The sequence below is a fragment of the Amphiura filiformis genome, chromosome 2 (genome assembly GCF_039555335.1).
Source record: "Amphiura filiformis chromosome 2, Afil_fr2py, whole genome shotgun sequence".
Taxonomy (NCBI): domain Eukaryota; kingdom Metazoa; phylum Echinodermata; class Ophiuroidea; order Amphilepidida; family Amphiuridae; genus Amphiura; species Amphiura filiformis.
Genome location: NC_092629.1, coordinates 95,838,401 through 95,851,460, shown reverse-complemented (window position 1 = coordinate 95,851,460; position 13,060 = coordinate 95,838,401). Strand labels below are relative to the sequence as shown.

The following is a 13,060-nucleotide window of genomic DNA, read 5'->3' as shown; positions in this document are numbered from 1 at the left end:
TAATCCCCCCGAAGTTGTAAACATGATACGATGCTCACTTTCCCTACATTTTACCCTGACCCAACCCCTGCAACAAATTTAGTGATTCCCCAGAAGAGAATGAATGCCCTGTATACTCTTGCTAAATGTTTGCATTGAATATGTTATTGCTATGCAATGTTTTAACCTTTTTTGTGCTTAGGGTGAACTTACCCCACCATATGGGCGAACCTGCCCCAATATGGGGCAAGTTAACACAATCATCGGCAAAGAGCCGGACTTCAGATTGTATGTTTTGTGGCAAGTCATTGATGTATATGAGGAATAGCAAAGGTCCTAGCACCGTGCCCTGGGGAACGCCAGATAACACATCTGTCCAAGCATCTGTTCACCCCCGACAACGACCCTCTGTTTACGGTGCATAAGGAAATTTGCTATCCATGTGTGGATGTTGTTGCGGATGCCATATTGTTGTAATTTTAGGAGAAGGCGATTGTGTGGTAGGCCTACTGTGTCAAATGCCTTGCTAAAATCCATATTACAAGATCAGTTTGTTGTCTGTTATTTAGTGAAAGGGCCAGGTCATGTGTTGTTAATAAAAGTTGTGATTCACATGAGTGGTTGCTTCTGAAACCATGTTGTTTTGTGGTGAGAACAGAATGTTTATCAGCATGATGTGTGAATGGAAGCTAATGGATGACATGTTCTAAGACCTTGCAACATATGGCTGTGAGAGACGGGCCTATGAGTTCGAGGCAGCTGTTCGGTCTCCTTTCTTGAAAATTGGGCTAATATTGGCACTAAGCCAATCTGATGGTTGTTCGCCAGACTCCAAGGATCTTAGCATATGAAACTTGGATAACTACTGGTAATAAATATTTTTACGTGTGGAACAACGATTAGTCCTTGCTCCCCACATAGATTCTGTTTCTGTTTCTGTAGAGATACTACACAACCCTCCCAAGTTGGAGCCAAACGTATAGGGTATGTGCGCATGCGGTTTGCTTCTTAGTCTTCCCGTAGGTGTTGGAGTACTGCTGCTTTAAAGCTAGCTGAATCTTGGATTTGAGTGATTGGGTATGGTAGTTTGTTCCAATCTGTTACAGTTCTTGGTAGATATGAGAATTTATGACAGTTCTTGTTGCTGGTTATAATTTGATAAGCTTCAGGGTGGGTATGCCGCGATTGACGCAGGTTTGGCTTAAGTGAGTTTACCACCGGCAGAGCTAGGAGGCCCTGCCTAGCTTTGTGAAGGATGACCAGTCTGTTCGCTGTTCTCCTGGCATGTTTTGGAGAGTATCCCATTCCAGTTCTTTTAATTTTATGAGTTTTGTGATGCTTGTTGTTTTGTCATACGTGTTGGTAGTGAATCTTGCTGCCCTTTTTTGGATCTTTTCTAGTTTATTTATGTATTCTTTTTGATGGGGATCCCATACTGAGTTTGAGTACTCCAGTAAGGGTCTAACGAGCGACATATAAGCTGTCTGCTTCAATGGTTTGGGGCATGAGTACAGGTTGCGTCTGATGAAGCCGAGCGATCTATTCGCTGCGGATGTTGCTTTGTTGATATGTGTAGACCATGAGAGATTATTTGATATTGTTACACCAAGATAAGGATGTTGCTTAGTCTCCTCCAGTATGCGTTCTCCAAGTTTGTAGTTGAACATTTTGGGGTTTCTAACGTGCGTTACTCTCATGATAAAACACTTTTTGACATTGAACGCCATTTGCCAATCGTTTTGCCACTTCTCAAGGGTATCAAGTCATCTTGAAGAAGTGTGTGATCAAAGTCATTAACAATTTGGCGGTAGACGACGCAGTCGTCTGCGAAGAGCCTGACTTCAGAGTTGAGATTGTTGGGTAAATCGTTTATATAAACCAAAAATAATAATGGGCCAAGCACCGTGCCCTGAGGGACGCCAGAAACAACCTCTGTCCAAGTCGAGTGTTCTCCACCGACAACGACCCTCTGTTCACGGTGCTTGAGGAAATTTGAAATCCATGCGAGTAAATTATTACGGATGCCATAATTGTGGAGTTTTAAAAGAAGCCGGTTGTGGGGGACGGTATCAAAGGCTTTACTGAAATCCATGATAACCATATCTAGATGCAATGATATAGACCGTTTTCACCTCTGTACGTACGTCCACTGCTTCTTTATTTCTTTTTTGAACCTTTTTGATATTTTTTTGCCTTTGGTTAATATTTAAATCTCGCGCGTGTGACGGTTGGCTGGTTAAATTTTAAATTCCGCGCTCCATGATCAGAATTTTTGTAAAAACAGATTGATAGAGATCAGTGACATGTACGCGCTCCTTTTAAAGGGATTTTTTTCTAAAAAACAAAATGCTAAAAACATGGCCGCTGATCGTAACGACGAGGTTGCTAATGTAAATGGTTTGGAGGCAAATGACATAGAAATGGACCAGGAACAGTGTGAACAAGGCGGCAATGGCGATAGTTTAAGGGAATTTATTCAACAGAGGTATCAAGAACAGAAGGTATGTTCAAAGCTTTGCGTTTTGGCGAAGTTTGGAGCTGTTTGGATTTAAGCTTACCATGTTACTTACCGCCGCCGGCAATCAATGCATGAATGTCATGAATGTCAACATCATGAACATGGTCATGATGGTCAATGTCAATGACATGATGAATGACCAACATGCCAAGCAATGTCATGCTTATAGTACATCCCCCATGATCATGAATGATGATGAGAACTTCTTACTCTTAGTAGTACTCTGTGTTGGACATCCTATTGGAGATTACACAGACAGTAGCTAACAGATACAGATACAGTAGTACTACTATAGTTTTCAGCACATTTTTTAGCCGCTAGCCGTCTGCCAACTTGGGTAAAATTTCCGAACGACCCGCCAAAAATCGCTTGCCCCCCACCCCTCTCGGCCTGCCAAAAATCGCTTGCCCCCCCCCTCGGCCCGCCAAAAAATCTTTGCCCGCCAAAAAATCTTTACCCCCCTTTAGTACACATGGCACATTTTTGGGATCCCAATTGGTGCCCCATGATTAATGTGTGCCTTCTCTTCTCAGCTCGCCCAAAATTGCTCCCCCCCCTTCGACTTGCCAAAATTTCTTGCCCCCCACAATTTTCCCTCCCCAGTCTAGGGCTCATAATTATTGCACAGCCCCCCTAATAAAACTGAAACTGTCCAGGCCTATGATAGATATCATCAGACTATTCTGTTGGTTGGCATGATGTCACTTACTTTGTATGATAGACCGCTTCTTCCAATTGGTTGCTTCTACTTCTTCTACTTCTACTGGATTTCTGGGCAGACCATTTCAGGTATCGCGCCCAGCGGTGCAAACATCACATCTGGTGCAGGACAAACACAATCACTCCGGTCGTTCCTATCAAATACTGACGTGGTGATCAACTAAAAAGATGTTTGAAGAACGAAGAATAAATAACTGAGGGTGCATAACATTGAAGACTTGGTGCTGGACTAGTTGGTGGAGACAGCTGCTGACACCACTGAGCCCGTGTACAGCTCAGGTTGCCCACTGTAGATTGTCTCCTGGATCTTCTTACTGAAGGTCTGTGTTGATGGTGACATGACTACAGATGCTGGTAACTGGTTCCATATTGGTATGGTGCTGGGATAAAAACTATGCCTGTATGAATCAATTCTGGTCGAAATCACAGTATAGTGCTCAGAATGCCTCTTTCTGGTCTGCATGGTTGGTGTTTTCAGGTACATAGTGACTGGGAACATTGACGGATACTTCTTTCTTGTTGATCTTATGAAGCATACACAGCTTAGCTACTGTCCGCCTCTGCTCCAGAGTCGGTAGACCAATGTCAGACCTTAAAGCCGTGACACTGGTTCTCCTGCGGTAGTTTCCTGTGACGAATCTTATGGCTCTCCTTTGTACTCTCTCCAAACTATCAATCTCCTTCTGATGGTGTGGGCTGCATACTCCAGGGTTGGGCGAACTAGTGAAGTGTACGCTTGTTTCTTAACACTCTGAGGACATCGGTACAAGTTTCTTTGAAGGAAATTTAGGGTCCGTTGCGCTTTTACGGTCACCTGCTTTATGTGCTGTTTCCATTCCAGTCCTGTGTGTAGCTCAACTCCAAGGTATGGATGATGTTCTGCTGTTTCTAACACTGTGCCCATCATTTCATAGAAAGCCTTTACGATGTTTCTTTTTCTGGTAATCCGGAGAAGAGAACACTTTGCTGGGTTGAACCTCATCTGCCAAGTAGTTGACCATTGAACCAGCTTGTCAAGATCTTTCTGGAGGGTTTCTGTGTCTGCTCTTGATGTGATCATCAAGGCGTCATCAGCAAAAAGGCGAATGGTGGATGATGTTCCATCTCCTATATCGTTTATGTAAACAATGAATAAGAGGGGCCCCAGAACAGTGCCTTGGGGAACCCCGGATATCACAGCCACTTCTTTAGATTTCTCACCGTCTATTACCACACACTGTGTTCTATCTGTCAACCAGTTTTTAATCCATGTGTGTGTTTCACCTCCAATGCCGTACCAGTCCATCTTGTGGAGCAAACGTTGGTGGGGTACCGAACCGAAAGCTTTCGAAAAATCTAATATGAGACAGTCTAATTTGCTCTCGCTGGTCAAGTCCCCTTGCTAGATCTTCAACAGTATTTATCAACTGTGTTTCGCAACTGTGCCTTTTCCTAAATCCATGTTGAGATGTGCTTAGAATGTTATTTTTGTCAAGATGTTTTCTGATGTTACTGGCAAGTATATGTTCCATCATTTTGCATCTTACACTAGTGAGGGACACTGGTCTGTTTTTGCTGATGGGTGTTCCATCTCGCCCTTGGATATGAAGGGGAAACTTACCTTTGGCATTGCACTCAATGGGGGAAATCACAAAGCTTGTCATAAAATGAATTATACCTCCCTTGATGAAATAATTCTAAAAGTTTTATCTGACAAGAACTACCTGCTGATTGGCCAAAAAGAAGTTTTCATTATCAATTGGACCAATCGGCAGGCAATATTGTTCAAATAATTTCACCACACCAAAAAATTGGGGTCGATTATTTACAAATCCCCATTCTGATTGGTGATTACAGTGAAGATATCATGTAATTGACCAATCAGAGGCAATGTTAGATCGGCAGGTAGTGCTCAGGGAGTTAAATAAAAGTGACAAGGCAAATTGATATTTTCTGTGCAGAGAAAATTGACTTGAACGGAAAGGCCTTGTACAAGCCAATAGGAATTTCGTGAGGGCGTCCCCCGGGGGAGTCACTCGCATACCAAAGTGGTACGCATGCTCGTCCCAAAAAACCGTCGAAAAAGGGTTGATTTTTGGCCGTTTTAGAAAAAAGGGTGCTTTTCAGGTAAAGTTTTGACGTTTAGGGTATATTTTTTCAACTTCAGTGGGTTTGTTTTAGAATTGATGCCATTTAGGGGTCCATTTTAGTTTCTTACGCCGATTGATGCCATATTTTAGGGGTAAGATTTACAGAGTCTCACGCCAATAAGGGGTGAAATCTTTCCACACTGATTACGCCATTTAGGGTCCATTTTTGAGGTGTTGGGACGAGCATGCATATATGTACCACTTTGGTATGCGAGTGATCCCCCCGGGGGGCGTCCCCTTTGACAGACGTGAGAAATGGGTATTATGTAATAGATGGATGGAACATGCAACCCCGACGGAGAGAATGCTGTTTTGTTTTGCAGTTGATGCATGATGTTGGCTGAACATTTTTGATAAAAGCCAATCTTTGACAAGATGTAACTTTGCTACAGGAAGTGCTATAACTTAGCCTAGATGACAAAATGATTTTCAGTTTTAACTTTCCTTTACTCAAGAACTCAATTTGATATAAAAAATGATTTACTATAGTGACAAATTTGAATTCGCCTTTTATACCGTACCACCATACTGTACCTATTTTTTATAAAATGAACAATTATGACAATCAATTGTTGTAAATTTAACTTTTCCATGTTTCAGCTTATCTTCTGACTTTGCTATTAATCCCATGAGAACTACCTGCTGATTGGCCAAAAAAAAGTTTTCGTTATCAATTGGCCCAATCAGCAACATTGTTAGAATAATTTCACCACACAAAAAAATGGGGGTGAATTATTTGCAAACTTCCATTCTGATTGGTGATTTAAGTGAAGATATTATGATGTAATTGACCAATCAGAGGTAATGTTAGATCGGCAGGTAGTGCTCAGGGGGTTAACTGGTGAACTTCTGAATCTTGATGGTCGGGACAAAAAAAAGAAGCACATGGAAATATTTCATGCAGCGTAAATCATTCTAATTTTGTCATATAAATTTGTGCCTTATGGACCTCATCATGTCATGCATAATTGCATGCATGACTTGAGTGTTTGGATTTACCGGAACAGTTTTGACAGGTCTTTTACAAGGCATCCTCGCCAAATAAGGCGATTTCACAAAAGGATCTTTTTTTTGACATAAAGTTCAAATCTGCCTCCAGAAGACAGTGATATTGATTGTTTGCTTTGTACTTGTTCCATGCATGTCTTCCGGAGGCAGATTTGAACTAATGAACTTTCATGAAACAGTACATCCACTTAATCTTAATCTCCTACGCAGCCAGTTTGGTTATGCTCCTCCACATGCGTGGAGGGAGTATAATCAAACTGGCTGCGTAGCAACTCTGAGGCCTCACTCGGCGTCCTAATCCAAAATGTGTGAGATATTTCCGAGTGCTAGGTAAAGTTTATGATGTTGTTTCTTTGCAAATTTCCAATGTTTTTCGCATCCAAATGTATTGGGAACTTTTATAATGATTGCATATTATCATTTTGGAAAAAAAAAAAAAGAAAAATCTAAAAATTTAAAAGGATGGTACATTAAGGCTTTAACATGATGGGCTATTCCAGTTGAAATCCATATCCCTATGGAAGACTAAGGGTGTTAGCGAGTCCCGGGAATTCGAGTCCCGCCCGATAATCCTATTACCCGGGTAGGCAATTCCCTGCCCGGGTACCCGAAATTAAAAAAAAAAAAAAAAGAAAGATTTAAGATTAAAATTGTGTCTGTGATTTTCGGGTAATTTTGTGCCCGGTACCGGCGCATTTTTCGGCAGGTAACGGGTACCAAATTGAAGGAAAAAAAAAAAAAAAAAGTTTTTCAAAGTTTTTTTTTCGGTTTTGTAGTGTCTCTGGACCTAGACCTAAATGCTAGGATCATGGTTGACCTAAAAAAAATATAAAAAAATGAATTTTGCACATTGTTTTGTAATTTTAATATGAAAATTGATGTACATAGTTTTCATGTCATGGGCTATTTCATTATAAATGACCACATTGAGTCCCAAAAGGGGTCAAAATTCAAACTCATTTATTTCATGCAAATTCATTATCATTTCAAATTTCAGATGGTGTGTCAATAATTCTCAAAATATTAGAGCGTCAAACCCTCAGGAACCATTAAAAAAATTAAATTGAATTTTTGCTGTGTAAAAAACATAGCTGCCGTCTGGAGGGACATTTTTTAAACAATTTAATACACAACTTTGAAAGAGTATATGTAACCAACATTGGGTTCATACTTATTCATATTTAGTCTGTAATAATTGTTGTATGTTCCTTTACACTTCAGTGTCTTAAATATGCCAGTTTCAATATAAAACAATTAGTAAATTGATACTAATCCAGATAAATGGTGCAAAATTACTACATATTTTTTAAGGATAAACTTTATCTTCACATGAAAAATTCATGAAATAGTCATTTTGTCCTGCCCAATAGCTACACTGATGCATAAGTTAGTATTCTCGTCAATCTGTTGTACTAGTCATGGAAAACCTAAAATAAAAGACCCTCCTGTGTCATTTGTTCTGGATAGGACACATTTTTTAACACATAATAAAGCATACTTTAACTTTAGAAATAGCTGCATTAACAAGAAACTATCAATATTATTGCATAAAAGATCCCCAGCATTTAAAATCCACTACAAACAGGGTTAATATTCTGGTTAAATTAGAAATATTGCAATTTTTAGCTAACCGAAGTTCAATGCAGAATAATATCATATGTGTTCTCAACAACTGGACAATAATTTGAACACTAAAGTGGTTTGTAAGCATAATTTGCAATAAAATGCAAAAATTTCCTGTAGGTTTGGCTCTTTGAAATTTTTATTTTTTAGTTTGTTTACCAATTCATGGAAATGACATAATTGTGCTGGAGAGGACATTTGTTAAATTGCAAACAGAATCGTGGATACAGGCTTGCAAAATGCAACAAATACCAAATCATGTGCCACCTTGGTAGAAGGAAGACCACTCTTCCTCTACAAATTTCACATTCTATGATATAACCCTTCTTATTTCAACAATTAGTAATTAACTTCAGTTCTGGAGAGGACAAATTTTTAACGCGGAACTGTGGTATCAAGAACAAGTGGTCTACTGTATGTAAAATAAATGAATTCCTCAATCAGTGCCCTGTCCCATCAATTGGTAATATAACACAGATTATACAGGTAGGGTAAGGGTTTATATTTCCTCTTTAATGTTAACAAAAATGGAGGCATGAATTGGAGAGGACACTCATTTTTTATTTAACATAAAATGCCAATTTTGCAAGAATCTCTGAATTTTAACATTTTTGCACCAATTTTCACCATTCAACTTGCATGATGTTCCACACATATCATATTTTCATTGCAACAAGCACATTGCCATAGAATGTACCTAATTTTTCAAAGAATTAATTCAGAATACATGGGCAAAATGAAATGGGACTCCAAAATTGGGTTAAAATGTACCTTTTGGCAATTTTTTATACAAAAATAGACAGAATTCTGTAAAAATGCTCATGTAGCTTGTAGTTTGTGGCATACTTAGAATTAAGTTAATAACACTGCATTATCACCCTAATTATATCAACCAGATATGATAAAAGCCATTTTTGTGAACGTGTCATTTATAATGAAATAGCCCTCATACTCTATTAATGATATCAAAATGCATTCAAATTCAATGCATTTTGATATCATTAATAGAGTATGACATGAAAACTATGTATCAATTTTCATATTAAAATTACAAAACAATGTGCAAAATTCATTTTTTTTTTTTTTTTTTTTTAACCATGATCCTAGCATTTAGGTCTAGGTCCAGAGTCACTACTAAACCGAAAAAAAACTTTGAAAAAAAATTTAATTTTTTTTTTTTTTTTTTTTAATTTTTCTTCAATTTGGTACCAGTTACCCGCTTGAAAAATGCGCTGGTACCGGGCACAAAATTACCGAAAATCACAGACACAATTTTAATCTCCCACACAGGGGGTGTGGATTTCAAATGGGAATAGACTAGGTGACTCCAATCTTCCCCGTGTGGGAGATTAATTTAGGGCTGATGTCTTCCATAGGGGTTGTATGGATTTCAACGGGAATAACCCAATGACATTCTTTGTATTTGATTTTTGTTTAGGATGCTGGTAATTTATCAAGTTCAGAGGGTGTCAGTGATGAGAGAACCAACCAATTCTTTCAAAGAGCAATCAGTGAAAGCCAGAGGTAAGTGACAAGGCTGGTAGAGTTTGTACTCTTCTTATTTAAGCTCTATGAGGGTGTCAGTGATGAGAGAACCAACCAATTCTTTCAAAGAGCAATTAGTGAAAGCCAGAGGTAAGTGACAAGGCTGGTAGAGTTTGTACTCTTCTTATTTAAGCTCTATGAGGGTGTCAGTGATGAGAGAACCAACCAATTCTTTCAAAGAGCAATAAGTGAAAGCCAGAGGTAAGTGACTAGGCTGGTAGAGTTTGTACTCTTCTTATTTAAGCTCTATGAGGGTGTCAGTGATGAGAGAACCAACCAATTCTTTCAAAGAGCAATTAGTGAAAGCCAGAGGTAAGTGACTAGGCTGGTAGAGTTTGTACTCTTCTTGTTTAAGCTCTATGAGGGTGTCAGTGATGAGAGAATCAACCAATTCTTTCAAAGAGCAATCAGTGAAAGTCAGAGGTAAGTGACAAGGCTGGTAGAGTTTGTACTCTTTTTATTTAAGCTCTATGAGGGTGTCAGTGATGAGAGAACCAACCAATTCTTTCAAAGATCAAGAGCAATTAGTGAAAGCCAGAGGTAAAGAGTAGAGTTTGTACTCTTTTTATTTAAGCTCTATATAAAACCAGGAGTTAAAACAGCCGAGTTAGGGGTAGTGCAGTAATCAGTGGCAGGGGGGCACCGTGGGGGGCATGAGGAGAAAATTCCCCCAGTCAGAACTCTTGCCATGCACTCCCTCGTTCACTGGCAGTGGCAGGCAAACATGTGTAGTACCATACCGGGGGTAGTCGAGGTTGGTTTGGGTAGGAATTTGCTGCTGAGAATTTGAAAGTGGACCTATGGCTATACCAAGAAAAGTGAACCCATCGCTATATACCAAAAGTGCATTTTTTTTAAAACTTTTATCCATATACCATAATACCATCCATATACCAAGAGGGTGTCATTGTTTCTTGATATACCAAATGACCAAAAATGTGTGACCATGTTTACGGCACATCCCCGTATAGTCATTTTACAGAGTATACCACCCCCCCCCCCTTGGTACCATATATTAGCATTGGTGTCAATCAGGGTGTTAGTTAGCCACCCAACCACCCCAGTAGCCAGCAGCAAGGCATTAGCCAGAGGGGTGTCTTTATAAGGGTGTCCAAAATCAGTGGTCAAAAATACCTTATTCTACAAAATCAGGGTGTCCACTGCCTATTCACTCCATTATAAAATCAGAATTTTAGGGTGTCCAAATTGAAAACAGGGCATCCAAATGACACCTGGACACCCCCTCTGGCTAATGCCTTGGCCAGCAGTGCCCCCCCCAATAAAAGATCAAAGAGAAAAAGTGTTCCACTGGCAAAAAATGAAAGAGAAAATTGGAAAGGTAAAAAAGAAAAAAAAGGGGGGAAAGAGTCTGTTTCCCCACAAAATTCACTCTGCTTATTGCGAGTGGTGTCCTCGAACTGTGATGGCCCACCATATCTTCCTGTCTTGCATTGCTGTTGTCATGTCAGTAGTTTCAAGTCTGGTGTCTTGTTTTAGAATGTCGACATATGTTAGGGCAGGCACACTACACACACACATTGTCCTAATAAAGTCGTCCTTTTTTTTTTTTTTTTTCAGAATGAGCACAGAAGTGGCCAGGTCGGAGCAGAGACAGCAAGAACTGTACAGAGAACTCGGTGCTCACCGTGTCCATGCATGGACAATGGAACACGCATCCGAAGTAACGGTCACTTTGCAGGACAATAACGGTCAAATGCCTTCATCACAACAAAATGGGCTTATGAATGGACATTAGATTGACCAACACGCTTCATATCCAAGGGGGGATGGACAATCCGTATGGAACACGCATCGTAACTATTAAACACGGTCTGTTTGCAAGACTATATGGTTACCAGTTACCACAACAAAATGGATATATTTTTTAACTGACCAACACTCTACGTAGCCGGCCGGCCAAGGGTGGATGGACAACGCATCAGATGTACCTATGTCAATTTGCAAGACTGTACTTTTATAGTCAATAGAAATGCACCCAAATGTCTTGAGAATACACCCAAAATGTCTTGGAAATGCACCCAAATGTCTTAGGAATACACCCAAAATGTCTTGGAAATGCACCCAAATGTCTTGGGAATACACCCAAATGTCTTGGAAATACACCCCAAATGTCTTGGGAATACACCCAAAATGTCTTGAAATACACCCAAATCTTGGGAATACACCCCAAATGTCTTGGAATTACACCCAAATGTCTTGGGAATACACCCAGATATCTTGGGAATGCACCCAAATGTCTTGGAAATACACCTAAAATGTCTTGGAAATGCACCCAAATGTCTTGGGAATTCACCCCAAATGTCTTAGGAATACACCCAAAATGTCTTGGAAATGCACCCAAATGTCTTGGGAATACACCCAAATGTCTTGGAAATACACCCCAAATGTCTTGGGAATACACCCAAAATGTCTTGGAAATACACCCAAATCTTGGGAATACACCACAAAAGTCTTGGAATTACACCCAAATGTCTTGGGAATACACCCAGATATCTTGGGAATGTACCCAAATGTCTTGGAAATACACCCAAAATGTCTTGGAAATGCACCCAAATGTCTTGGGAATACACCCCAAATGTCTTAGGAATACACCCAAAATGTCTTGGAAATGCACCCAAATGTCTTGGGAATACACCCAAAACTTGGGAATACATCCCAAATGTGATGCAATCAAGCAAAATGAGTCGGATGTCGGGAATATTGATTTTGAGATATAATCAATACTAGTATTCAACTTCCTTTGTATTTTATTGTTCTGAGCAACACTAAAATGGCCATATCTCTGGAACCCTAAGTCTAAATACCATGGGATTTTCAGCAAAATAAAGCTCTGCGAATGGCTCATATAATGAGATTGAAAACTGAATTTTGATTTTGATCGACATCAGACTCATTTTGCTTGATCGCATCACAAATGTCTTGGAATTACACCCAAATGTCTTGGGAATACACCCCAATATCTTTGGAATGCACCCAAATGTCTTGGAAATACACCCAAAATGTCTTGGGAATACACCCAAATGTCTTGGAAACAAGTGCTGCATGCATACCATTCTATATCAATACACTGTGTTTTGAGCCAAACTAACTATACACAATCAATATTGGGGACCCTAGATGCAGGATTGGATACAATAATAATATTTCTCTTCAATATTATTGAAGAGATCTAATCAAGTTTGATTTTATTGATGTTTGGACAATAAAATCACAATTGATGTTCAGTATGTACAGTGCATAATGGCCAGTGGCGGCACAGGGAATTTTTCGGGGGGGCATTGAGGGGCTAAGTTATGTATACCCATTATAAATTTGACCTGCTCACACGAAATGAGCTTAAAGTTGCAAGTTTCGAGATATTCCAATTGTTGAGGGGCTGTGCAATAATTATGTTATGAGCCTTGGGGGAGGGTAAAATTGGGGGGGCAAGACATTTTTGGCAAGCCGAAAGGGGGGGGGCAAGCAATTTTGGGCAAGCCGAGGGGGGGGGCAAGCGATTTTGGGCACACATTCATGG

General features: G+C 39.8%; 1 protein-coding gene across 1 annotated transcript; it reads left to right on the top strand.

The window, feature by feature from the left end:
* Nucleotides 1-2,321: 2,321 nt before the first annotated feature.
* On the top strand, nt 2,322-12,806 carry LOC140146868 (uncharacterized). The gene is made up of 3 exons (XM_072168757.1): nt 2,322-2,480; nt 9,416-9,501; nt 11,101-12,806. The coding sequence occupies exons 1-3, from the start codon at nt 2,337-2,339 to the stop codon at nt 11,276-11,278; spliced, it is 408 nt and encodes a 135-aa protein (XP_072024858.1). The 5' UTR covers nt 2,322-2,336; the 3' UTR covers nt 11,279-12,806.
* The last annotated feature ends 254 nt before the right edge of the window (nt 12,807-13,060 follow it).

Bases quoted from the DNA above. Each gene is read 5' to 3' on its own strand.
- LOC140146868 (XM_072168757.1), top strand. From the start codon at position 2,337: ATGGCCGCTGATCGTAACGACGAGGTTGCTAATGTAAATGGTTTGGAG. The intron at 2,481-9,415 runs GTATGTTCAAAG...ATTTTTGTTTAG, and splicing joins AGAGGTATCAAGAACAGAAG to GATGCTGGTAATTTATCAAG. The intron at 9,502-11,100 runs GTAAGTGACAAG...TTTTTTTTTCAG, and splicing joins GCAATCAGTGAAAGCCAGAG to AATGAGCACAGAAGTGGCCA.